The following is a 27341-nucleotide window of genomic DNA, read 5'->3' as shown; positions in this document are numbered from 1 at the left end:
GAAAAAGTACTAAACAACTAAAATTAAGAAAAAGTACATTTACTTTGCGAAATTTCTACTCAAGTAAAAGTAAAAGTACCAATCGAAAAATCTACTCGAGTAAAAAGTACTTAATTTAAAAATACTTACACCACATGCTTTCTCAGGTTTGATGTGGAAGTTTTGAAAGCTGCAGCTCTGTCTGGCGGGGAACAGTTTGTATTGCATGAGGACGTTACTGCCTCGTCATTCCACACGCGAGCATCCGTGCCAATTTTATTAAATTTTTTAATTGTTTTTCCAGGATTTTATTTCTTACTCAGTAATTGGGAGTTTTCCAATGTAGTGAAGTAAATTACTTGTGTCAAAATGTACTTGAGTAAAGTAAAATTATCTATTTTAAAAACTACTTTAAAAATGACAAATTACTCATAAAATCTACTCAATTACAGTAATGTGAGTAAATGTAATTCATTACTTTCCACCTCTGGATATAAGAGTGTCAGTGTAATTCCTGTGAGTAATTGTGTTGTGGATGTATTTTGTTAGTTATCAGTTTCTTTAGCTTAAAAAGAAGAAGTCTTGCTTCTATTAAACTCTTAAATGTTAGAATAAAATAAAATCACAGGAGTCTTGTTATAGTTGCAGTGTGTTCCTGTTTTCTTGTCTGTTTAGGGAAGGTGGTCAGTTTAAAAAACAAACAAACAAAAAAAAGGATAATGTTAATTATTACATGGACATCATAAATAAATAATATGTGAACTCTTTACAGAACCAAACAGCTGTGAGGGGTGTTTTAAGAACGTGTGCTTGTGCTCTATTGTTTAAAAGATTTTTTTGTACATTTCCACCAGAAACATGACTGGAATCTCTAAAGACGTCTTGTTGCAGTCTTGTAAATACTTACCACACATGATTTTACTAGGATTCTATTTTTTAGAGTATTCTAGTGCACTCTAAAAAACAGAGGTACGATATGAGTACATTTTTGTACTCGAAGGTACACTCTTTATAATTGTTCCCTCAAAGGTACAATATTGGTCTTTACAGGGTCAGATTTGTTCCCTCTGAAGTACAAAGTCATTTCTAACAGCAATAAGTACAAATTTGTACCATTTAACCTGCAGCCAAAGGTACATTCAGTATTCTGTATCACTGTACTGATAAACTATATATATATTTTAATTGCACATTTTTTATTTGAAAGCCAGACAATTTTGGATCAAGTTTTTGAGCCATATTTAGTTAATGATAATGTTTATAATCTTTATAATCTTTACTGGCGCAAAAAATTCGGGTACAAAAAAGGACTTTCACTGAAAGGTGAAAGTTTTTGTACCTCAATATAAGGTACAGCCCCAGAGACAAGCTTTATACTCTTTTAAGTACAAATCTGTACTTACTTTTCTTAGTGTGTATATGTTTGTATTGTAATTATCTGCAGCTGATGTGCTGTACCTGATAATAATTGAAGGCATTCAAAGTGCAAATAAATGTGTAGGTGTCCGAACATTTTCCTCAATAGATAATAGAATTTCTGATAATGATATTTAACTTTTATTTTGAAAAGTTAAATATATCTCAGTAATGTTAAAATTAAACTAAAATGTTCCTCTGTAAATATATAAAAATATAAGTATAAATTGTATTTTATCAGGTGTTCTAGTTTTACGTAGTTTTACTTTTTCATGCCTATAGATTCTGTGTTAATTTGTGAATGACAGAAGCACATGGAACTATTGCAACTCAGTCATAGCTGATAGATGGTAGGTGTTGATTGTGTACTATATGAAAATTAAGCAGGATTTTCTCTGCATTACTTATTGCAGGCTTTTAACCAAAGCTGGGCACCAAAAGCAGCAGATGTTTTATGTGCCGTCACACACGCACAGAGTGTTTCGTGTGCAATGGATGAAATTACTGACACAGGATTAACTGTGAGGGTTAACATGATCGACATATGCTCACATTCACAGCCATCCTCGTTAAAATCCCCCAGGGGAATGTGGGAAAGTGGGAATCTGTTTTTTTTACATTACAGTGACACAAGTGACTTTTGAAAAGCTAATGCAGTCCAGACTGTAAGCATCCAATCTTTCCAAAAAACATAAATCAGACTAGAGCTTGGCATTATGACTGAAAAAAACTCTTATCTAAAGAGGTTTCAGACAAATGGTGATATATGATATGGGTTTATGTGATTAACATTGTATTTGAATGTTTAAGTATCAGTAAAACCAAAAACCCAGCATATTGTGTATTTAACCCTCCTATTATGTTCATTTATCATATTAACCTGGTGCATGTTTAATCATCCAAAAGATGTCTAAAACCAAAAAAATTAAATTCCTAACAATCAGTGTGAATATTTATTTACTAACTCCATTACTAATTATTCTATAAATATTTAGTGCAGTGGTGTTCCTTACCTCTAACAGGTAAATGTTCAATTAGGATAAAACACACACGTTTCATTAAAAAAATACAGTTTCACTACTTTGTTACTTTTAAAAGACCAACATAAAAAAATTAGTTCTACATAACGTTGAAACATAACATTGCAATTTTGTTTTTGTTTTAGTTTTTGCAAAGATGTGAGATGAACCATTTTATTTTTTTATGTTGATTACACTGATTAATGCAAGCAGAAGAAATTTCATACAAAAAAAATACTTTAAACAATTTTTACAAGATCTTCAATCTTTAAAACGGGTCAATAACAAAAGGGTTGAATAATAAAAAACTAAGAAATATGATGTAAAATGATAAAAATAAGAAAATTGCACTGATTTATTTTTTATATCAATAGTTTTTAATATGTTTTTATATATTTGAACACTAAAAGGACAAACACCATCGACAGTTCTGCTTATTCCAGTCCAGGCAGAGAGACTGTATTTGCATGAACAGTTTTCCAGCTGTAAAACAGGTCAGGGGGTCATAGTAAATGAGTCAGGGGTGTGTGTGTGTGTGTGTATGCCCCCCAGTGTGTAAATGCACTCTACTATTATCAGCATGTTTGTCTAATTATCTATGCTCCACTGAAAAAAAAAATCTCTATGGCAACCACACAAGGTCAGCCAATAGGAGGCTAAAAGAGAAGAGGGGTGTGGCCCTAGTATGAAGTACACTAAAATATAATCTCATACTGGCTACAGAAAGTACTCCGGGATTAATAGAAATGAAGTATTCATGAACAGTATTCATCCTGGATATTTTACTCCATGTTTCTGCAGTGAGACAGGAGATGGAGGGTTCGTTAGTGGGTGAGACAGATGGAGATGGACATGGAGACAGTGGTAATTGTGTTTATAATGAATTAATTGGGTCACAGTTTCAGATGGGAGGTTGCTGCTGGCTTTGTGAGGGAGCGGATAAACGGCTGACTAACTATACATTAACCAAACGTGACATCTACACACAACCACACACACACACACACACACACACACACGCACACGCAGCAAGCAACCACAACTATAACCACACACACACACACACACACACACACACACACACACACGCAGCAAGCAACCACAACTATAACCACACACACATTCCTTATACTACATTTAAAAACACAGCTGAGTCTTTCATTGTGTATTTTTGTCGAATATCATTACATTACATCGCTTTCTATTACATTATTTAATACTGAATGACTTTAAAAACATTCCTTTATTTCGCATAGCTGATTATTCTCACAGAAAACTGGGATATCTTTAAATACCTAAAAATACTTTAAAACTTAAAAAAATATATTAAGTGTATATTGATTCTTAATGAGAGTAACATATAAAGCTCAGGAAAAAAAAATAAAATAAGAGAGCACTTCAGTTTCTGAATCAGTTTCTCTGATTTTGCTGTTTATAGGTTTATGTTTGAGTAAAATAAACATTGTTGTTTTCCAAATAAGAATGTTTAGAGCATTTATTTGCAGAAAATTAGCTGAAATAAGAAAAAAAAAAGATGTAGAGATAATACAAAGAAAACAAGTTAATATTATAACATTTTAAGAGTTCAGAAATAATCAATATTTGTTGGAATAACCCTGGTTGGTTTTTAATCACAGTTTTTTTCATGCATCTTGGCATCATGTTCTCCTCCACCAGTCTTACACACTGCTTTTGGATAGCCATCTTCCTCTTGATTATATTCAATTTGGTAAAATCAAAGAATGGTCTCTTATTTTTTTTATCCAGAGCTGTATGATTTTTTCTTTAGAGAACCAGAACTTAATGTAATTTAAAACATTAAAAAGAAATGTCATTTGTATAATACTCTGGCCACGTCCACATGTATCTGCATATTTTTATTTTTACAAAATTGAGATTAACCTACCACAGGTTTTGACAATATCATCCATCCACAAAGACATAAAAACACTTGCAGAATCATGCTCATAATGAGACATGTTCTCACACCATGAAGGACGAAAACACAGAGCTTTTATCCCAAATTACACACTACTATCTAAGTAGTGCACTATGCAGGTCACAAAATGTGTATGTATGTTACATATTTAATTATACAGAATCCTTGGTCATTAACTAAATGATATTGTTTAAATTGATGATTATGACACGCAAATTTGTAACATGATGTTGAATAGGACTTTATTATAGGATTATATTTCAACAGAGCAGAATCTGCCCAGGAATAAAACATACTTTAACATCATTACAAAAATGATGATGATGCATTTAATACAACTGATTAAAACTACAAACAAATCTGATTACAAAAACATTGCAATACATATTAAATAATTAAAGGCATGTGTGCTGTTGTCTGAGTAATAAAACCTTTAGAGTCAGAGTAGAGTCAGCCATTAACAGCCTGTACCATTTAATCCTGCTCCAGTCTATACGCTCCATAACACTGTTTAATACACGTTTACTCACTTTAATCCTAGCACCACTGACGGGTAATATAATATAGTATATTAACTACAGTCTGTACCACCTTCCTACCTGTCTGATTACAGTTTAAATACTGTTCAGGGACATTCCAGGATTTTCCTGTCCCACCTCTTAAATTTCAAATGTACATATCCAAAATATCTAAATGACTATTTTTTGTGAAAAATGTACTTGTTATAAAACAAACTGTAAAATATGGTGGAAAAATAAGCTCCTTAGATATTATTCAAAAGACCGAATACCTTTGGAGCACCTCAAAAAATGGCCGTTTTCTCTTGTCCCACTCATTGGGTGACCAACTCCTTTGGCAAATTTAACAATTAAAATAAGCTCTAAATAAATGACTTCCTCTTGTATATTGTTGATCTGCATCTCCTTTACTCATGAAAACAACTTCTTTGGTCTACATTGTTTTGCATGTTACAGTTTTTATGATATTAAGTCGTGTCCCACAACATGCGCTCAACCCTGTTACCATAAGGAATTTTACCTGCAGAGAAAGAGTTAAAAATATTACTGTCTACTGGCACAAAGGAAGTGACATCACAAGGACATTTTCTGCCCACATGGCAAAACCAAGAGTAAGTGCTCTAACAATTTTATAACAGGTTTTTTTCTAAATATGTTTGTCCAGGTTGTTTGTGTCACTCAGTGAACTCAACCCTGTTACTCATATTGTAAGACTAATAATGAGTAGAGTCAAAATTTACTTTATATACTTATATAACCATGTTTGTGCTTGATCTTGTATACATAGCTAAATGTTACAGTTAGCATCTGTTCCTGGGGTAAACCACAACTTAGCATAGATTTACAACCCTGTTACTCACAACCCTGTTACTGTAAGTTACCAAATATATTGCATAATCTAATTTAAATACTGCTTTGATGTCTGAGCTTGATTAATCAAACCTTTTGATAGTCTATTACCTGTATTTAATAAATATATGACTAAAAATGATCAAATTGAAAATCAAATTTTCAGAAGAGACCACCCCTGAAATGCACTAAAATCCTGGAATTTCCCTCTAAATGTCTTTTATAGTTTTGTGTATGAATTAAATCACACTGCTCTGAGATTAAAGCAGACACTGAGCTGTCAGTAATCCAGCACACTCCTTCAGGCTGCTGCTGTCAAACTACAGTGTTGTAATAATTCATCTTTGCCAACACATTGCTGGCAGACACATCTGCTTAGCCCTTATAGCAGGGGTGTCCAAACTACGGCCCGCGGGCCATTTGCAGCCCGTATCCTTTTTTGGAGCGGCCCGCGAGGTATTTTAGAAATAGAATGAAAGTTGGCCCGCTGTTAAGCAGGTCAAAGATTCAAAGTTTGAACGCTAGGTGTCAGAAACGGGCCAAAGAGTCTAAAAGCGGAGAGAGTGCGCATTTCTAGTGCACAAAAACGGGCCAAAGAGTCTAAAAGCGGAGAGAGTGCGCATTTCTAGCGCAGAAAAACAGGCCAAAGAGTCTAAAAGCGGAGAGAGTGCGCATTTCTAGCTCAGAAAAACAGGCCAAAGAGTCTAAAAGTGGAGAGAGTGCGCATTTCTAGCACAGAAAAGCGGGCCAAAGAGTCTAAAAGTGGAGAGAGTGCGCATTTCTAGCGCAGAAAAACAGGCCAAAGAGTCTAAAAGTGGAGAGAGTGCGCATTTCTAGCGCAGAAAAACGGGCCAAAGAGTCTAAAAGCGGAGAGAGTGCGCATTTCTAGCGCAGAAAAACAGGCCAAAGAGTCTAAAAGCGGAGAGAGTGCGCATTTCTAGCGCAGAAAAACGGGCCAAAGAGTCTAAAAGCGGAGAGAGTGCGCATTTCTAGCACAGAAAAACAGAGTCTAAAAGTTGCTGTAATTAAGGAGTTTAATATTAAGAGACATCATGAAATTAAACATCAATTTGAAAAATCTTAGTTTACACAACACTGTCAAAGATAAAGATATTAAGTCAAGTAAAATGGTGTGTAAATGAAAGTAATCAGGAAAATGTATTATTTAAAGTGGTATATTTCATTATTTGTTTTATTACAGAGTCTGTGGCCCGTGACTTCAAATATATTTCTCCTTCTGGCCCCCAACAAAAAAAAAGTTTGGACACCCCTGCCTTATAGTAACTCTGTTATTAGCTTTAAGTGATGTCACCTCAGAGCCCATATTGTTCATATTGTTCATCACTATTTGACATAGTACTGATAACGTCTGAGAATGACTGAATTAACACTTTTAAGGCAGTCGTGAACAAAAACATAGTAACTACACTCCTTATACTGTATTGTATATGCTAGTCTAATTATAATTGTAAAATAGAATATCAACAAAACACATGTTTCCTTTTTATAAAAGGAGCTTTTCTTCTGCACCTACGATCAATTAAACAGAAGCTTATAAAAAAAAATGTTTTTTTTTGTTGGAATCATTGTGCAAATAGAGTGAGTGTAGCCCTCTGCTGGTGATGGACAAATATTACAATTTCACCAAAAACAGAAAAGGGTTATGATAACATACTGGATTAAAAAGATCTAAATATCAAAATACTGTATAAATGTACAAACCTGATTAGCAGATTAGCATTTGTGGCAACCAGATAATAAAATCTTAAGTATGCCAATAAATCCTGCCTTACATTCATATTGTACAGATACAAATAAACATCTTTGGTGTTACACTTTTTTTGTTTTTGGTCTTGTGTTCCTGAGGCACAAAAGAAACGATTTCCTTCCAGGACAGACCTTACCGAAACAGCACTAAACCCCTGGCATGCTCCTGCATCAGTTAATAGTCTTTGTCCTGAAACATTAGTGATTTATCTGCTTCCAACAGGCCTAGCTTAGACCAGGAGCTCAATATTGTGACTTTTGTGATGTTAAAATAAGCTCAGCATTAAACAACACTCTGCTGCAGGATGTTCTGTCACCCCATGCAGGCACCATAGCTAAAAAAAAAAAAAAAATAGTATACTATAAAAAAATATTGCTTGTGATGTATAAAAGGCTGTGTTATTTCAACAATTACAGTTTTTAGTAATTGACTCTCACTGATCAGCAATTACCCTTAGCTTACCTGTAGCTTTCATCAAACCATGCATTTCTGAGGTATATCCAATTCATGACCACCCAAAATGCTCTAATTGCCCATTAAAAGAAGCAAAGTAGGGCAAAAGCACCATATCTGTGTCACGAAGAATGATCCATCTAGAGTTTCACCCTGAAACTTAAGAAAATGGGTCAGGGTGTGCAGGTTCCAGCCACACACTATTCCAGTACCTGTAAATGTCTGCTATGCTTTTCTCAGGTCTTTATAACGTCAGTTCATACATATGCCTGTTATAACAACATATTTTAATATATAGAGTATAAAAGCGTTTGTCTCCAGTACTGAGAATGATGCCCTTTCCATGAGCTAAACAAATCACGGTGAATCACTGTGGATGCTGGGGATGGCAGTGTGTGTGTGTGGTCTAGGAAGGCTGCTGTTCACACCAGAAAATGTGTGTAACCCTCGGCTCCCGTGACGATCACATCCATCCAGATCCGCATGGCCTCGGGGGAGGGAGCCACCATGTAATACACCCGATCATGTGTCTTCACGCTGAACGTCAGCGAGGGGTTCGGGCTCTGAGTGCGCGTTTATTCCACAGAGAAAATAAGGAAAGAAATATACAGTCAGTGGAAATTTAGGTTTTTAAATGAAGTTAAACAATACAAAAAAAAAGCTTTATGTTATTCATGAGAGGCTCACCTTATGTGCATTCTTTAGATGGTCATAATACACCTCCTCTATGGCCTGGAAATAGATGACACCTTTCATCTTTGCTTCGTGTTTATCTACAGGGATAAAAAAAAAAAGACCACAATTTCTTAGCAGAAGAATTATTATTATTATTATTATTATTATTATTATTATTATTTTAAAGCAGAATGATTAAAAATAGATCATTAATATAAAAATACAGAAAACCATAGGAAGAATGGCATTTGATAAACTGTGAAAATGTACATATGGTTCTCTAAAGCACAGATGTTGGGAGCTTGCTCTGAATTTGAGTGCACCACTGCAGTGTTCTCCATTTTTGTTTAGAGGGCAAAGCTCAATGCTGCTGCCTTGTGGTTGAGATTGGTCCCTGCATGCCTGATTTCATGGTTAATAACTGTGGTTGGTTTACAGCAGGGGTGTCCAAACTACGGCCCGTGGGCCATTTGAGGCCCGTTTCCTTTTTTGGAGCGGCCCGCGAGGTATTTTAGAAATAGAATGAAAGTTGGCCCGCTGTTAAGCAGGTTTTTATAATGTGAGATTCAAAGTTTGAACGCTAGGTGTCAGAAACGGGCCAAAGAGTCTAAAAGCGGAGAGAGTGTGCATTTCTAGCGCAGAAAAACGGTCCAAAGAGTCTAAAAGCGGAGAGAGTGCGCATTTCTAGCTCAGAAAAACGGGCCAAAGAGTCTAAAAGCGGAGAGAGTGCGCATTTCTAGCTCAAAAAAACGGGCCAAAGAGTCTAAAAGTGGAGAGAGTGCGCATTTCTAGCACAGAAAAACGGACCAAAGAGTCTAAAAGTGGAGAGAGTGCGCATTTCTAGCTCAAAAAAACGGGCCAAAGAGTCTAAAAGTGGAGAGAGTGCGCATTTCTAGAGCAGAAAAACGGACCAAAGAGTCTAAAAGCGGAGAGAGTGCGCATTTCTAGCGCAGAAAAACGGGCCAAAGAGTCTAAAAGTTGCCGTAATTAAGGAGTTTAATATTAAGAGACATCATGAAATTAAACATCAATTTGAAAAATCTTAGTTTACACAACACTGTCAAAGATAAAGATAGTAAGTCAAGTAAAATAGTGTGTAAATGAAATAATCAGGAAAAAGTATTATTTAAAGTGGTATATTTAATTATTTGTTTTATTACAGAGTCTGTGGCCCGTGACTTCAAATATATTTCTCCTTCTGGCCCCCAACAAAAAAATGTGGACATCCCTGGTTTACAGTATAGTCTGTGTATATCTGGATCATAGACTGTATATAGCTGGACAGAGCATCGTCTCTCTAAAGTGAAGCCCCCACAGGTCTGGCGCCCCCTGCTGTTTGATTTCAGAAAGCTGTGTAACTCCACCCATCCCCATAGGTTTCAATGTTAAAACAGTTTATTTTAACAATGTATTTCTTCTTGCCACTCTTCCATCAAATCCAGATTTGTGGAGTGCACGACTTCTGGTATTTGTCCTGTGTACAGACTCTCGCACCTGAGCTGTGGATCTCTGCAGCTCCTCCAGAGTGACCATCGGCCTCTTGGCTGCTTCTCTGATCAGTGCTCTCCTCGCTTGATCTGTCAGTTTGGGTGAACGGCCAGGTCTTGGTAGGTTTGCGGGTGTAGAATACTGTTTTCTATTTTAAGGATGATGGATTGAATGGTGCTTCTTCGGATGCTCAAAGCTTAGTATATGTTTTTATAATCTAACTCTGCTTTAAAGATCTCCACAACTTTATCTCTGACCTGTCAGGTAAGTTCCTTCTTGGTCTTAATGATGCTGTTTGTTCACTAGTGTTCTCAAACCACAACAAACCACAGAGGCCTTCACAGAACAGGTGTATTTATACTGAGACTACCGCTGGACTCTGTTAAAGTGATTTCTGAAGGCAGTTGATTGCACTGGATTTTATTTAGGGATTTTAGAGTAAAGGGGGCTGAATACTTTTGCACGTAACACTTGTCAGATTTTTATTTGAGAATTATTTAGTTTTTAAATGTATTATTTTCATTTCACTTCACACTTTATGCATTACTTTGTGTTGGTCTATCTCTTAAAATCTCAACTATATATATATATATATATATATATATATATATATATATATATATATATATATATATATAATATAATTTAAAAAGATAGATAAGTTTGTGGTTGTAAGGTGACAAAATGTGTAAAAGTTCAAAGGGTATGAATACTTTTGCAAGCCACTGTGTGGACACAGAGAAAGTGAAGGCGTGTCCTAACCTGCATAATACGCCAGGGTCCTGCGGTTACGGTCAAACACAAACCAGCGCTTCTTCCAGGTCTTGATTTTTCCCCCCATTTTAACCAGAAACCCGCGGCAGGTCTTATCAGTGATGGCCAGGTGATAACAGGTGTCCAGGTGATGTCCCGCTGCCTCTATGTGACCCCGCAGGTCAAAGTCATCCTTCCTCACCGGCAGATAACGGGTCAGCGGACGAGTCTGTGGGGTCAAAAGTCAGATAAAAATGTTAGAAAATTATAGAACAAGTTTATGTTTTGGGTCCGCCCCATCCTTTCTGAGTCTTTGTATTGTTGTAGCTCAATAAAGAAATTATATATAAAAAAAAGTTTCACAACTTTCTGCTTTTGCTTTTTTTTAAGTAAATTTAATTTCAGATAAATTTAAGTAACTTCAACTCAGTTTCTAGACTTAAATGTTACACAAAGTAAATAAGAGAACTGAACTTCAGTCAATCCTTTCTTTTAGTAAACTTTACTTCATTTCTGCATACAATATTACCTAATTACATTTACTTAAATTATACAATATTACTCAAATAATTTATGAAACATAATATATTATTATTCCTAAAATTTAAATATTTTTAGTTAAAACACACATATTACACTGTCTCAGCACATGCTATCCATGTGTTTAGATAGTGTAATATATGTGCTTTAACTACTATTATTAAATATTGTATAAATTAAGTAATTGTAATTAGGTAATCTTGTATGTAGTAGTTAAGTAAAGTTCACTAAAAGAAAGGATTGATTCAGTAAAAATAAATGAAGTAAAGTTTACTAAAAGAAAGGATTGACTGAAGTTCAGTTCACTTATTTACTCTGTGTAACATTTAAGTCTTGAAACAGAGTTTAATTTAAATTTACTTAAAAAAAGCGAATGCAGAAAGTTGCAAAACGTTTTTCAAGTAAATTTTACTCATCATTTTTTTCAGTGTATCTGTAGTCTATATTAAAAAATTAACCTTGTGTATCTTGTTTCAGAATGTATATTAAGGGGACAGCTCATGATTATAAAAAAAAAAATCTCTTGTAAATATACTGGTGACGGCCAAAGACAATCTGAGCCGAGGTTCTTACTGTATCAGTCATTTTAGAAATTTAGAAATCTTGTTTGTGCATCTGATTAAAACCAGCTCCATTCAGAACCAGCCTGTAGATTTTTCAGTCCTATTTAGTCATTTATAGTGTGCAGCTTCTACAATTAGTGTGGCTGTAGATCAGCATCCTGCTGTTTCTCACTTTCTCAGTTAAAAGCCGGACAGGAAGTGACACGATTAACCTCACCTGCTCCCCTCAGAGAACAGCGTAATGATTAGATGTATTCTGTCATTAGTAATCTGATGTTCTCACCTGATTCCTCTGCTTCTCCCGGAGCTTCACCTCCCTCTCGATGAGTTTCTGCCGTATGTGAGTCTCCTCCTGCAGCCTCCTCTCCAGCTCCTCCCTCCTCCTCCTCTCCTCCTCCAGAGCCTGCCTGCGCTGCTCCATCTCTCTCTCCTGCAGCAAGCCCAACATAGAGGGGCAGTGTAAGATCTAACACACACACGCAAACACACACTTATACAGATATGTGTACACACACCACACCGAGCCGCTGTTTCTCTAATAATGAGCTAAATCTAAATTCTTCTTATTAATAATATTAATAAATGTGAAGCTTTAGTCAGTGTGGTTATGTGACTCGTTAGTGTTAGAAGGTGTCAGATGTGAGCAGGGAGCAGGGTTAAAGTGTGTTTCCCGTCCAATAACAGAGTCTAGCACTGAAATAACGTGGTACGATAGATAAACTGAAGTTTGTATTTAGTCAGTACCACTAAAGTCTGAACTAAAGTGTTCAGACCCATCAGGAAACAAGCAAAAACTCACAAACTTTGCAATATTATGCCTAAATATAAAAATAGTGATTAAAATCATGTTCTTCAATGATGGTAAAAAAAAATATATATATAGCGCACAGAAAAGAAGACTCTAATATTATACTATAAAATCTGTATAGCAAATAAATCCAATTAACAAAAATATAGACGTTTTTATTTCCATTGCATTGGAAGCCTGTGTGTAATATTTTATATTTCATATTGACCTTTTTATTTTGTAAATCATCCCTAAACCGTAAAAAATAACACGATAAAAAAGTGTTCTAAATCACAATTAAATGAGTAAAAATTAGCTGTTACTTTGCCTCAATCCCTATAGTACTGCTGTTTGTCCAGTGCAGTGGGCGGGGCCAACTTGTTCATTGGTTGGTTCATGATCTATTTTCATATACTCATATGATCACCACCAGCAGCCACAATTATATTAATAGAATTAAAAACTGAAATTATTTATATGCAATTATTTAAAAAAAAATGTTATATAATAAGTATAATATTAGGCAAGGCTTTTATTAAAAAAGAAATATTAGCAATTTCAGTGCATTTAAAAGGTGCTATCTATATTACATCATTAAAAAATAAAAAATAATTAAATTAAACATTATAGTCAATACCAGTTCTGATAAACGTGATAAGTGTCACGTTAAGTGTGTAAAAGCAGAAGGGGTTCAAAGCTCAGTTCTGTGAGTTGAAATGATGCTCTCTTATTACAGGGGCAATGAACTGATTCACTGAACACTAATTTTATGATATGGATTCTATGATGTGGTTAAAAAATATACACATTTATTTAACATTTTGCAATATGTTTTTAATATTTAAATTCAAAATGTGTTTGAAACAATTGCAGGATATTAAATGAAAAATAAGAAAAAAAACATTTTATACATTTTAATAGATTTATTTTCCATATAAAGTTCATTTTAACAAAGCACTTGACATTTATGCTATTAATTAAATGCTATTATTTTTTACACTAATCCTTTCTTACACTAATCCTATTGATGTTTCTCACTATGTAAGTTACTAACATAGTTACCTCCCTAAATCAGTTACTAATTTACTTCGCACCTATACTTTTGGGAAACGCTACCCGGTTAAATGAGGTCTTTTGGGTACAATTCTCTCATAATGGCCACTGGATATATTTAACAAAGAATTTAATGACAAGAGGATGTACGATTTGTGTATTCCCGAGCCACATCTTAAGGTAACACTTTATGAAATAATCAGTGTACATACTGAGATCCCATGACTTTTGGCATGTCAGTGTAATTACCCTGTGCTCCAGCAGCCTGTGCTTCTCTGCCTGTGCTTCTCTCAGCAAACGCTCCATCTCCTCGATCTTAGCCACATTAGCTGTACTGGCACTGCTGTGACACACACACACACACACACACACACACACACACACAGTTAACAGATATTGACGGACAAAACAAAACAACCGGGGCTTATAACTTTCCTCTTAGTGAGCCAGAGAGGAAGTGGCTCTATTAGACAGCACTAATATTTACCTTCATGCATCACAGTTGACATTATTCTACAGATCTCTGGATGCGTCTGGCAGTGCTTCCCAAGCTCTCTCTACTCATACACACTCCATACACGGGCAGGCCTGACTGGAATGCAGTTAAAATTCCAGGGAAGCAGACAGGAGCTTGTATATTTAAGTTACTCCCAGTTAAATGGGGTCTTGTGTGTATGTAGCTTCTTTAAATGGAAATAATAATGGTCTTCTATCCAAGCAAGAACACACAATTCAGCCACGAGTTCAGCAACTCTCTCTTAAATATAGACCACACCGATTCATACACACCTGCATGCTAACTTAAGAACAGCAGTTACTGTACTGCAGCTTTAAAAACACCACTGTAATGAAGCAGTAAAAACACAGTCTCAGACTCCCTTTACAGACACACAGCGATGCACAGCTGGATTAGACATTATAATATAACTGTGCATGAGGCGCCTGACTGATAGAAAGCATAGAGAACAGAACAGTACTGTGCAAATGATCATTAAATATTATTATTCTTGTTCAAATAAATTCAAATAAAAAAAGTTTTAACTATTTGGCGAAACAGAAGAAATGAAACTTAATTTCCAAAACTAACTGTTTCTGAACAATTCAGACAATTACAGTGTGTGTAAATGTTACTAAGGCACAGATGGGGTTAACAGCTCTAGGTAAATAAACCTCGTAAATCCTCTAAAAGCTCCATTTGCGGAGGCATGGCTCACATACAGAGAGTTGGACAATGAAACTGAAACACCTGTCATCATTTTAGTGTAGGATTTTAGGTTTCATGTCTAAATTGGAGCAGCCTGGTGTTCAATCTTCATTAATTGCACATTGCACCAGTAAGAGCAGAGTGTGAAGGTTCAATTAGCAGGGTAAGAGCACAGTTCTGCTCTAAATATTACAATGCACACAACATTATGGGAGACATACCAGAGTTCAAAAGAGGACAAATAGTTGGTGCACGTCTTGCTGGAGCATCTGTGACCAAGACAGCAAGTCTTTGTGATGCATCAAGAGCCACGGTATCCAGGGTAATGTCAGCATACCACCAAGAAGAACCGACCACATCCAACAGGATTAACTGTGGACGCTGTAAGAGGAAGCTGTCTGAAAGGGATGTTCGGGTGCTAACCCGGATTGTATCCAAAAAACATAAAACCACGGCTGATCAAATCACGCAGAATTCAATGTGCACCTCAACTCTCCTGTTTCCACCAGAACTGTCCGTCACCACAATCAATTATTGTGCTCTAAAACCAGGTGTTTCAGTTGTCCAACTCCTGTATATGTCTCATCCTTGGGCGGAGCTCATCTAATTGATGTACAATGTCAATCAATATAATGTACCTCCCTCTACATCCACAAGTACAGTTTATTTAAATGTTATTTATAAAAATATAACAGTAAATGTAGTGTAAATGTAGTTACTTCCAGCCTCTTCTCATAGAAGAATCTCACCTGGAGATGTTGTCTGGAGAGCAGGCAGAGATGCTGGTCTCCAGGCTGTCTGAACTTTCCACGCTCATGGTATCGAAGTTTCCCCCATTATCTAGGAAGTGGAACGGGTCCAGGAAGACATTTGACTCAGAAACGGTCCTACTGGTCATGTCGTTCAGTCTCTGCCTCTCATCATTCAAAAACAGCTGACCAGCTAACAGAGGCAAAAGAAAGAGAAGTGAGGTAAGAGAACGAGAAAGAGAGGTTTGTTAAGTCTCTGAATATCAGTGACGCTTGTCTTACTCTTCAGCAGGCGGCGAGTGTCCAGGTCTCTGGTGGTGAGAGAGAGAGCACGGGGCAGGACGCTGCCACAGCTCGAGCTCTGAGACAGAGGCAGATGGGGCTGCAGGATGGACAAGACAGAAAGAGAGAAAGAAGGAAAGATGGACAGAGAAAGACATTTTTTAAATATTGTAGGATGATAAATGAGCAAGCTAAGAATGACAATAGTGAATAAAACTATTTTAATCATATTTCTGAAAAAAAATATATACATATATATATATATATATATATATATATATATATATATATATATATATATATATATATATATATATTATAGGAGAAGCATTATCATTACACACTAACATCATCCAAACTATGAATAAAAACATATGAAATTAATTAGTAAACCAGAAAGTTTTAAAGAAACCAGAATATGTTATAATATATAAAATTCTTCAAAGTAGACACGTTTTGCTTAAATGCTTAAATTGCAAGGTGCAAAGCTGTATTTTCTCAGTCAGTTTTATGAGGTAGAGTCTCCTGGAATTCAGGCTTTCAGTTAACAGCTGTGCTGAACTCATCAAGAGTTAATTACTTGAATTTCTTGTCTCTTAATAAAGTGTTTGAGAGCATCAGTTAAAGTAAAGTAGTGAAGAGGTAGAGTTACAGGTATACAGTGAATAGTGAATATTTGAGTAATGTTCGAATCCAGATTATGGCAAGAATTATTTAACTTAGTAAAGAAAAAAATATTTTAAGATTTGAGGAACTTGAGGAAAATATCAAGTGCAATCACGAAGACCATCAAAAACATTATGATGAAACTGGCTCTCGTCAGGACTGCCCCAGGAAAGCAAGACCAAGAGTTCCCTCAGCACAGGATAAGTTCATCAGATGTACCAGCCTTAAGGTCAATCCGGACAAGATTAGTTTCTCAGGGGGTTCTGGGTAATTTTCTCTTTTATGTTTTTTTTTTATCCTCTGTGATTTTATTCCCGTCCAGAACGATCATGTAGGTGTTTTTCTCAGACGTCCTCTGAGAAAATTACAGGCTGAATTATCTACTGTTTTTCTCTGAACTCCGTGCTCCTCCGGTAATTTTAGTCCCGTCCGGACGCACATCTCTGAGTTTCGTCTCCTCGCCTTTAATAAAATAGATATTTGTCCACTGCCGCGCACCGTAATTACACTCCGGGCACACCACGGTTTCCATGGAGATCCACGTTAAAAACACAACAGAGAGTGGAAATGGAGGAGCTACTGAACACCGTGATGATGTCACGTGACCGAGAAAAAAGCCTAAAAACTCACTGGTCCTGCTGTTTTTTTTCAATTGCAGTCCGGATGCAGGAGTTTTATCACTAAGTAGAAGTATGAGAAATGAATCCGGTCTGGATAGGGCTGTTGAAAGTGTATTTTGGTTTGTTTAACATTTTTAAGTTTACAACAGCATTCCTTCATATGTGTTCCTTCATAGTTTGAATGAACAGTATTCATTTATTATGTAGGGAAAAAAACTGAATGAGAAGGTTTGACTGGTACTGTATATGGTTTAGCACTGAGCTCATACGTTCCAGATGCAGCTCAGTACCATACGTGATGCTGCAGCATTAATATCTGACCTTTGGAGAAAGGCTTCGGCCCAAAGTAGAACTGCTGAAGGTTCCAGAACTCTGCCTCTCCCTCTTCCGGGGAACACTGCTGTCACTCAGCAGAGCCCCGCCCTCCTTACTGCCATTACTCCGCCTTCTCTCCTCCATGGAGCGGAAATGCTGTGATGAGTGAAAGCATGAGTTATGTATACCACAGCAAAATAAAATCAGACGTGGTATTTTATTAGATCCAGCTGTACTGTTATTACTGTATTTTTAGTACTGTTAGTACAAATGAATTGTGTGTAGCAGTTCCAACTGTTGAAAGAGGTTTTTATCAACAAGCATCCAGTGTATTTCTTATGTTATTTTCTCATTAGAGACGGAAATTTATCAGTTATGTATTTGTGCTGATCCTAAGACAGTGAGGTTATATTCATGAATTCCAGCATTACAGTATTACAGCAAATTTACATACACGGATACCCCTCTTGAGAGTCCATCATTCATATAAAGAGAATACCCAAACAGAGTACAGAAGCAACAGGTGGAAAATGGAAAGTTCTTATAGCTCTCCACAGCATTTTTAATGTGTTTGATTCCAGGGAATAAAGTATTCCTAAAGTATTTCCTCTCCAGAGAAAATGTACAGTACATTACAGGAACCCTGCAAGACGATGCAATACCGTGGTTGCCAAGAAAATATATGTAGTACTCATCCCCCCCCCCCTCAAATACTATCATTGATCAATTAATTGTAATGAAAAACAACACATTTACACATACCCAATAATTCAGCGTACAGCACCTCATCCATTCACAGTAAGTGTAAGATGTAAGACTTTAATGCAGATTGCTTTTGGAATAATGCACAATATATAACACAGCTTACTTTCCTATATCAGACTAATATAAATAACAGACATTTCTGTTAGTTATTGTGACACTAGGGGCCCTATTTTACACCCTGCGCAATGCGTGACGCTATGCTCATTGCTATCTTACACCCCACAAACAATTTATTATCACGCTTTGCGTCTGCGCCATTTAAATAGCGACTGAGTTTAGGAATAAATCTGCACTGATGTGTTGGTCTGGTTTATTGCTATCTTGATGTTTGTTAAACACACACAGTGATGCGCCGAAGCTAACCCAACTTTTATATCAACAATAAGCAGAACACAAATGAAATAACATTTAATAACTGTTCCCATAAATTATAAATGATCACACAGCTTCACAGCGTGAATGAGCAGGTGAGTTTCCTCTACTGAGGAGTGCAGAAGTGCTGCACCATTAAAATACCAATAAGTCAGCCTTTATTTCATGTTACGCCCAAAACACACCCATGATTAATTAAGAGAGTGCTAGTATATGTCTTTGGCGAGTTTTGATCAGCGCAGGCGTACTTTTCCCGTTGTTATGATAGCAAAGACACGTTGACATGCCTTATATCTAAGGTGCACGGTGCATAAGCTGCACGGTGCATGATTGATGGATTGTCTATAGATCAATAAATTAGGGCCCTGTTTCACAGTAAGAATGTAGTTTTTAAATAATTGTTAATTAATTGGCCAGCCCTACCCTAGGAGTTGGCATGAGAAGGTTTAGGAACCCCTGGCATTACCAACATGCCATTAATTTGCTTAATTTTGGTAGTTAGTTAGTTTTTTTCCTGTCTGGGAAAGAAAGTCTGATGTTTCCTCACCTCTTTCATCGTCACAGGATTCAGAGGGAAAGCCTGACCACCAGTCAGCTCTGCATACTTTCTCTCCAACGTAGACAGGTTCTCCCGCTCCTGTGGAGACATGAGGGTTAAATGTATGTGATCAGGGTACACGCACACACACACACACGCACACACACTAGGGGTGTCACGATTCTCTAAATCCTCGATTCAATTTTATTTCTGATTTTAGGGTCACGATTCGATTCGATTCTTGATTTTCTTTTTTCTTTTTTTTACAGCAGAGAGGCCTATACCAGTTTTAGATTAGTCTATGGTCAGTCATTGGTTTGATTCATCAAATTTACAATATCTTATTTCAAAAGGTGGGCTTGATATAAGTGATGGAAAGTGATACAAGTGATCTGTAATACACCACATTAGGCACTAATGGTCAAATTTAAATAATTTAATTAAGATATATATGTAATGCCATCTAGTGGCTTTTTTTGGTAGCAGCAGTGTGCACTATTAAAACAGCAATGTGCAACATAATAAAATAAATAATACAAAAATACAGGAACAGTCATGTACAAAATAATAGAACAATTAGAGCCTTAACAAACTGAACTCTATCCTACTATACCAGTTAAACATGAAAAATAAGACTTTAAGACTTTTTCAGTCCCTGAGAATGAGAAGTTTTTTTCTTTAGTAAAGATATATTATTAACTTTATCTGAGAGAAAGATGCTCCTTAAGGTACCAAAACTATTAACATATTTGAGGCTAGACAAAACAACTGTTATTTTTATATTTTCTTTAAGTTTTTCTTTAAGAAGATGAGAATGTCCACATCCTCTGGAGAAAGAGCTGCTCTTTCAGCAGTCACAATGTCCGCGGCGTCGCTACAGTGTGCTGCACCGTTTGTGTAGTTTAGAGGGAGGGATCGTCCATCCTCTTTTTGACTTCGATGCTCGAGACCATGACATAATTTCAATCAATTTCGATGAAATATCAAAATCGTGACACCCCTAACACACACACACAGAAACAGACCCGCAGCACTCACTCTCTGGAGCATGAGGTGCAGGTTGCTTTTCTCCTTCAGGAAGTTCTCTTTCTCCCGCTGAGTCTGTTGTGTGATCTGGGTGGACTGTTTCTTCAGGGTCAGCAGCCGCTCCTGTAACAGAGACACTTCTCATGGGTAAATAGGAAAATGTTATGATAAAGTCTCAGCAGTTCTGCTTCAGCATATTAACATCATTACTTTCTTCCTGTCAAGATCATTTAATTTCCTGGCGTCACAAAATATAAAGTACATATATTAATAAACACACTGTAACTTTTACCCTTCCCCATCTCCCCCCACTCTCATGCTCACATACTCTCCTACTGTCCTACTGTCACATACACACACAACACACACACACACACACACACACACATACATACATACACACACACACACAACACACACACACACACATCTAGACAAATACCCTCCAGGTTGTGAGATTATAGTTATACAGTTCTTATACTTTTTTCTGGTTTTAAAACCAGTCATGAGGTAACTGACTGATTTATATATATATATAAAGAGTGTGGAGAAACTTTAACAGTGACTGTCACGTTCTCGTCCTGTTCCTTGTCCTCCCCTTGATCCAGTTGTCTGTCTCCATGATTCCTTAGCACATGGCCCTGTTGTGTTTTGTGTCCCCCTTCCTTGTCTCCAGTTTAGTCTTTTGTGTTCCCGTGTGTCTTGTGTAGCTCCGTCCCCTCGCTACCTGTCCCCAGGCATTTCCTGTTTCACTTCTGTGTATATATATATATCCCCAATGGTGGAACAAACTACCTTCCACTACCAGATCAGGAGAATCTCTCGCTATCTTTAATAAACTCCTGAAGACAGAGCTCTTCAAAGAGCACTTACTCTCCTAACACCTCTAACTAACTACCTTCTACTACCAGATCAGGAGAATCTCTCACTATCTTTAATAAACTCCTGAAGACTGAGTTCTTCAAAGAGCTCTTACTCTCCTAACACCTCTAACTAACTACCTTCTACTACCAGATCAGGAGAATCTCTCACTATCTTTAATAAACTCCTGAAGACAGAGCTCTTCAAAGAGCTCTTACTCTCCTAACACCTCTAACTAACTACCTTCTACTACCAGATCAGGAGAATCTCTCACTATCTTTAATAAACTCCTGAAGACAGAGCTCTTCAAAGAGCTCTTACTCTCCTAACACCTCTAACTAACTACCTTCTACTACCAGATCAGGAGAATCTCTCACTATCTTTAATAAACTCCTGAAGACAGAGCTCTTCAAAGAGCACTTACTCTCCTAACACCTCTAACTAACTACCTTCCACTACCAGATCAGGAGAATCTCTCACTATCTTTAATAAACTCCTGAAGACAGAGCTCTTCAAAGAGCACTTACTCTCCTAACACCTCTAACTAACTACCTTCTACTACCAGATCAGGAGAATCTCTCACTATCTTTAATAAACTTACTCTCTTAACACCTCTCATCCCCCCCTCCTTTTCTATCCCCTTATTTCCCTTTGACCTCCTTTAAGCCCTATATAAAAATGTTTTAAATTTAACTTCTATTATTTTTGTACTTGACTATTGTAAGTCGCTTTGGACAAAAGCGTCAGCCAAATGTAATGTAATGTAATGTATAGCCCCTTTGTTTCAGCATGTGGTTGTCAGTTCTTAGTGTGTTCTATTTTCTATGTTCTGTTTTGTTTTCTTATTTTGTTTCATAAATAACTTGATTTTGAGTCCGCTTCTCCGTCTCCCTGCTGCAACCTGACAGTGACAGTAAAATCCACCAATAATTTATAGGAGAATTAAGGAGAATTGGAACAAAAAGTGTCATTCTTACTTTTTAAACCTGTGGAATAACAAAGAAATAAACTGAACATGCTAAACGAAAGTTAACATTTGATTAATTTTTTTTCCAAATGAAGAAAGTATTACACACCGAGTGCAAACTTTACATAATGAACTAATTAGATACAAACACTAATTAGAAAAGGTTGAGACAATATTAAGAATGCAAAAATAAAAACACAGTGTTTCTCACATTTACTTTAACTTTTATTTTATTGCAGATAGCATGAACCCTAGATATTATGCTAACATTATGATAACTATGTTTAGATGGGGCACAGGGTTGTGTTCTGTTGCTTGTTAACATTAGTTTACACTTCTGTTGGGGAAACATTAATGAATACAGGATGTATGTGGGATTTTAGAGCAACATATACTGCCTTCTAAACTCTTTTACAGCAATGTCTATGCATTTTTAATAAGACAATGCAAAACCACAAGCTGCACACTTTACAAAGAAAATACTGTACTGAACATCCTGCAGTGTTGACCTGTACGGTATTTTGTTTAATGATTTATTTTCTGGTCGTGAGGTGTTAATCACTTCTCGTTACACCATGTATACTACACAATGCACCTCACACGATTACAGTCTTGCCTACTCTGCTCTTGGGTCCTAATAACTGCCTTTACTAGGTAGCTCACCCAGTATAGTGGTTGTGTTGTGAATCAAATAACCTGAGTTTGATTCCGTTTCTGGGTGAGCCCTTACAGCAGTAAAATAAAAGCCAAAGTAAACATAAGATACTCTCATTTATATCTTCTTTATTGTTTCAAACTACTTTTTTTAACAAAATTAGGGCTGTAAATGTTTATCTCTTGCAACGCTGAGTGATGTGAACTTATGGAAGCCCATTACAAAGAACTATCAGACGGTGAATACAATCATCAGTTCTGGGGACATGGGAGTTTGATGTGTGTTCTGGCCAAATCTGTGGAGAATGTGTGAAGAATGAATACACAAGTCTTCTCTTAGAAAATTGCTTTTAGAGGCATTCCTCTTAAATCTTTTTTAGTGTTCCTTCAAACATTTTCCAGACAACTCATTTAAAACCATATGAAAATCAGAAATCACATAAGCAATTCTGTTTGAGATTACTCAACAAAATGATCACATTTTTAGTCGTAATTAGTGGGGCTTTCTTTACTTAATAACTGGAAACATTTCTGGGTTCCTAGAAAACGAAACAATTGAAGTGAAATGTGTCTTCAAACATATCTAAATCTGGGCGTACACTGTATTATATGTTCAATCGCTTTCTCAGAAAATCAGTGGCCACAAATCTCACAGCATATGCTTGCAGTCAGCTGATGAGCTCCATCAGTGGTGAGGGGGTGATTGTATACCTTGCGTGTGACGATGTTTCGCTGGTACTCGGCGATCTCTCGGAGCAGCTCGTGTAGTTGTGTCTCTTTCTCTTCATCCTGATGACTCTCTTTCTCCAGCTGCTGAAACTCCAAATCCTCAAAGCGCTTCGTCTCTGCCTCCAACATCTCTGTGTCCTGAGACCACACACACATCCAACTATAGACTACCAATCAGCACTAAAACATCACGCTACAGCGCAGTGGAACAGCTGATAATGACTATTAGAAATGTTAGGAGGCATAGATTAATACTGATGTTATATTCTTATTTTATTTTAAAAAGGAGTAAACTTTAATTACAAACTGTATCTTATATCAATTTACAGGAGTGAATATGTAGACAACAAAGTAATTTACACAACCACATCACCGCTTCATGTAAATACATTTATTCTTAAAACCCATAGATTCTGCTATCCAATGATTTCTTATCTGTGAGGTGTTAGTTATATAGAATCTAGGGGTGTCACGATTTTGATATTTCATCGAAATCGATTGAAATTATGTCATGGTCTCGAGCCTCGAAGTCAAAAAGAGGATGGATGATCCCTCCCTCTAAACTACACTAATGGTGCAGCACACTGTAGCGACGCCGCGGACATTGTGACTGCTGAAAGAGCAGCTCTTTCTCCAGAGGATGTGGACATTCTCATCTTCTTAAAGAAAAACTTAAAGAAAATATAAAAATAACAGTTGTTTTGTCTAGCCTCAAATATGTTAATAGTTTTGGTACCTTAAGGAGCATCTTTCTCTCAGATAAAGTTAATAATATATCTTTATTAAAGAACAAAACTTCTCATTCTCAGGGACCGAAAAAGTCTTAAAGTCTTATTTTTCATGTTTAACTGTTATAGTAGGATAGAGTTCAGTTTGTTAAGGCTCTAATTGTTCTATTATTTTGTACATGACTGTTCCTGTATTTTTTTTATTATTTATTTTGTTATGTTGCACATTGCTGTTTTAATAGTGCACACTGCTGCTACCAAAAAAAGCCACTAGATGGCATTACATATATATCTAAATTAAATTATTTAAATTTGACCATTAGTGCCTAATGTGGTGTATTACAGATCACTTGTATCACTTTGCATCACTTATATCAAGCCCACCTTTTGAAATAAGATATTGTAAATTTGATGAATCAAACCAATGACTGACCATAGACTAATCTAAAACTGGCATAGGCCTCTCTGCTGTAAAAAAAAGAAAAAAGAAAATCGAGTCGAATCGTGACCCTAAAATCAGAAATAAAATCTAATTGAGGATTTAGAGAATCGTGACACCCCTAATAGATGCACAGTTGTAAACATTTTGATGGTTTGAAAACACACTTAAAGTTAAAGTTAAACTTTTTGTTACTACATTTTTCATGATCAAATTTAAGAAATGTATTGAGATGGATGAGGCCAGTTGATATATATTTGTTGTCTTTCGCTTAAAATGGGCAAAACATAAAATTTGGCTTTAAACTTAGATTACATGATCAGTATACATTTTTAGTCCCAGATTACAAAAATAATAACTAAATAAATAAATCACAAAACTTTAGTTCTCTGTTTTTTTCCTCCTATAGCTGATCCAGCACTTTCTACTGGCCCAACATTAATACTGGGTATCAGAATCATTACGTTATTACATTTAATATAAAGCAACTAAACAACATTATTTTTCAGCAGCCGTCCTCACGCAGTAAATGCAGTGAACAGAATACACACTGACGGATCAGCTGACGCGCTCACACAGACAATAGAGCAATGAGACACTTTAGAAGAGCCGCCTACCACCGAGCTGAAGAGGACGCTGCAGAGGAGAGTAAAAAGAGGAGGCTGGAGAGACGCTGGAGCCTCGCAGTGAGACGGAGCGAGTTTAGGAAGCTGGACGGCGGAGGGAAAGACAGAGAGGCAGTAGGTGAAGGAGGATAGAGGAGTGATAGAGGCCTGCAGGTGACTGACTGACCCTGGAGAGCTGACTCTGGAGCTGTTCCTTCAGCGCTTCCGGACACGAGTCCAGCTGGCTCTTCTGCTCTGAGATCAGCTCTGATAGCTTCTCTACTTTAACCCTCTCAGCCTCCAGCAGGGCACTGTCCTGCAGAGCACCGGCCGCCCGTGCAGGGACACACACCGCACACACACGACAGACACACACAAACAAGGAGAAGGGATAGAGAGAAAGGGCAAGGCTGGGTTAGAGCAATGGAAAATGGGAAAAAAGGAAAATTGGAAAAACAGAAATAGGTGTAACGAGAAGGTAAATGTAGGATTACCACATCTCCACTTCATAGTTACAACTGCTGTGACCAAAATCGATTCCTACTCTTTCATTAGTTTTGTGCTACATAGGAAGGGGCTAATTAGTCTACTAAGTATTGTTAGAACCACAACACACACCTGAACAACAACTGAACTGAACTTATTAACATCAACATGCTGTTAACAGTTCGATATACACGGGTTGGACAATGAAACTGAAACTGAAAGTGTGGGATTTTAGGTTTCATGTCTAAATTGGAGCAGTCTGGTGTTCAATCTTCATTAATTGCACATTGCACCAGTAAGAGCAGAGTGTGAAGGTTCAATTAGCAGGGTAAGAGCACAGTTCTGCTCTAAATATTACAATACACACAACATTATGGGAGACATACCAGAGTTCAAAAGAGGACAAATTGTTGGTGCACGTCTTGCTGGAGCATCTGTGACCAAGACAGCAAGTCTTTGTGATGCATCAAGAGCCATGGTATCCAGGGCAATGTCAGCATACCACCAAGAAGCACCAACCACATCCAACAGGATTAACTGTGGACGCTGTAAGAGGAAGCTGTCTGAAAGGGATGTTCGGGTGCTAACCCGGATTGTATCCAAAAAACACAAAACCACGGCTGCTCAAATCACGCAGAATTCAATGTGCACCTCAACTCTCCTGTTTCCACCAGAACTGTCCGTCACCACAATCAATTACTGTGCTCTAAAACCAGGTGTTTCACTTTCATTCTCCAACACCTGTAAGCTTTCCTTTTATTGTTTTGCGTTCCAGCGTCTGTTGCTTAGTAACATGAGATTTGCAATGCATTTTGGTCCACATTGCGCTAATGTAAAGAGCTACGCAGCTGAATAGAAATTAAGACCATAGTTACATCTCTATTGTTAATTTCTGAAGTTAAATGTTACTTTATAAATTAAGTGATCATTTAAATAAGGTGTTTAATTTAATCCCATTGCTAAATTAATTTGCAAAGTTCAAAACCTGCTAGTAGAGCTGCAAAGGTGAACTATAATATTGGATAAAGCCTTTGGATTTTAAATATGAGGTTATAGATGCTACTGTAGGTACAATGTGTAGGTTTCCAATACTTCTATATTATCAATATGGTGTATTGTTCTATTATTTATGGCTTTATTAAAAGTTTCTGCTCTTTGTTTCAGTTCATATTCTAGCTAACTAGTAGGGTATACAATTAAAATCTAAGATTAAACTGCCCAATATACTTGTATTACAGATGTTAAAAAATATGGTTTATACAGTTGGTGTTGGAAACACTAGATAATATACTTATATAATAACTCATATAGTTCGTATGTTAAATGTTTACACTTTTTCCAAACCTTTTAGAACCTTACAGCAGCAGGATTTACCTGAGTCTTGTCTGTGTTTGTGGTTTTCTCCATTTTGGACATTTTCTCATTGAGCTGCTCCAGCGTCTCCTTATCTGTCTGTAGCAGAGCCAGCTCTGCATCCTGCTCCCCCTCCAGCAGAGCCTTCTCCACCTCCATCTACAGAGAGAGAAAAAAGGATA

At 36.7% G+C, this 27341-nt stretch overlaps 1 protein-coding gene and 1 long non-coding RNA gene across 7 annotated transcripts in view; both read right to left on the bottom strand.

The window, feature by feature from the left end:
• Positions 1-4569: 4569 nt before the first annotated feature.
• phldb2a (pleckstrin homology-like domain, family B, member 2a) overlaps positions 4570-27341 on the bottom strand; it is a 53564-nt gene continuing 30792 nt past the window's right edge. Inside the window, exons 7-19 of one of the 6 annotated variants that reach the window (XM_022681509.2) lie at positions 27181-27318; positions 25508-25636; positions 23531-23686; positions 20350-20460; positions 19321-19410; positions 17643-17792; positions 16036-16135; positions 15754-15946; positions 14050-14143; positions 12244-12426; positions 10867-11086; positions 8629-8714; positions 4570-8504 (exon numbers count right to left, since the gene is read on the bottom strand). In XM_022681509.2, the coding sequence (XP_022537230.2) occupies positions 8364-8504; positions 8629-8714; positions 10867-11086; positions 12244-12426; positions 14050-14143; positions 15754-15946; positions 16036-16135; positions 17643-17792; positions 19321-19410; positions 20350-20460; positions 23531-23686; positions 25508-25636; positions 27181-27318 (1791 nt within the window). In that variant the 3' untranslated portion in view covers positions 4570-8363. The remainder of the gene's footprint in view (positions 8505-8628; positions 8715-10866; positions 11087-12243; positions 12427-14049; positions 14144-15753; positions 15947-16035; positions 16136-17642; positions 17793-19320; positions 19411-20349; positions 20461-23530; positions 23687-25507; positions 25637-27180; positions 27319-27341) is intronic. The other 5 variants (XM_049468602.1, XM_049468603.1, XM_049468604.1 and 2 more) reach the window with 5 other exon arrangements.
• Positions 4570-27341, bottom strand: part of LOC125784827 (uncharacterized) — a 45718-nt gene continuing 22946 nt past the window's right edge. Inside the window, exon 2 of the long non-coding RNA XR_007427426.1 lies at positions 4570-5154. This is a non-coding gene — a long non-coding RNA (uncharacterized LOC125784827). The remainder of the gene's footprint in view (positions 5155-27341) is intronic.

This window comes from Astyanax mexicanus, chromosome 20, assembly GCF_023375975.1.
Source record: "Astyanax mexicanus isolate ESR-SI-001 chromosome 20, AstMex3_surface, whole genome shotgun sequence".
Classification (NCBI taxonomy): Eukaryota; Metazoa; Chordata; class Actinopteri; order Characiformes; family Acestrorhamphidae; genus Astyanax; species Astyanax mexicanus.
The sequence above is the reverse complement of the archived record's forward strand: the minus strand, read 5'-3'. Positions and strand labels throughout refer to the sequence as shown.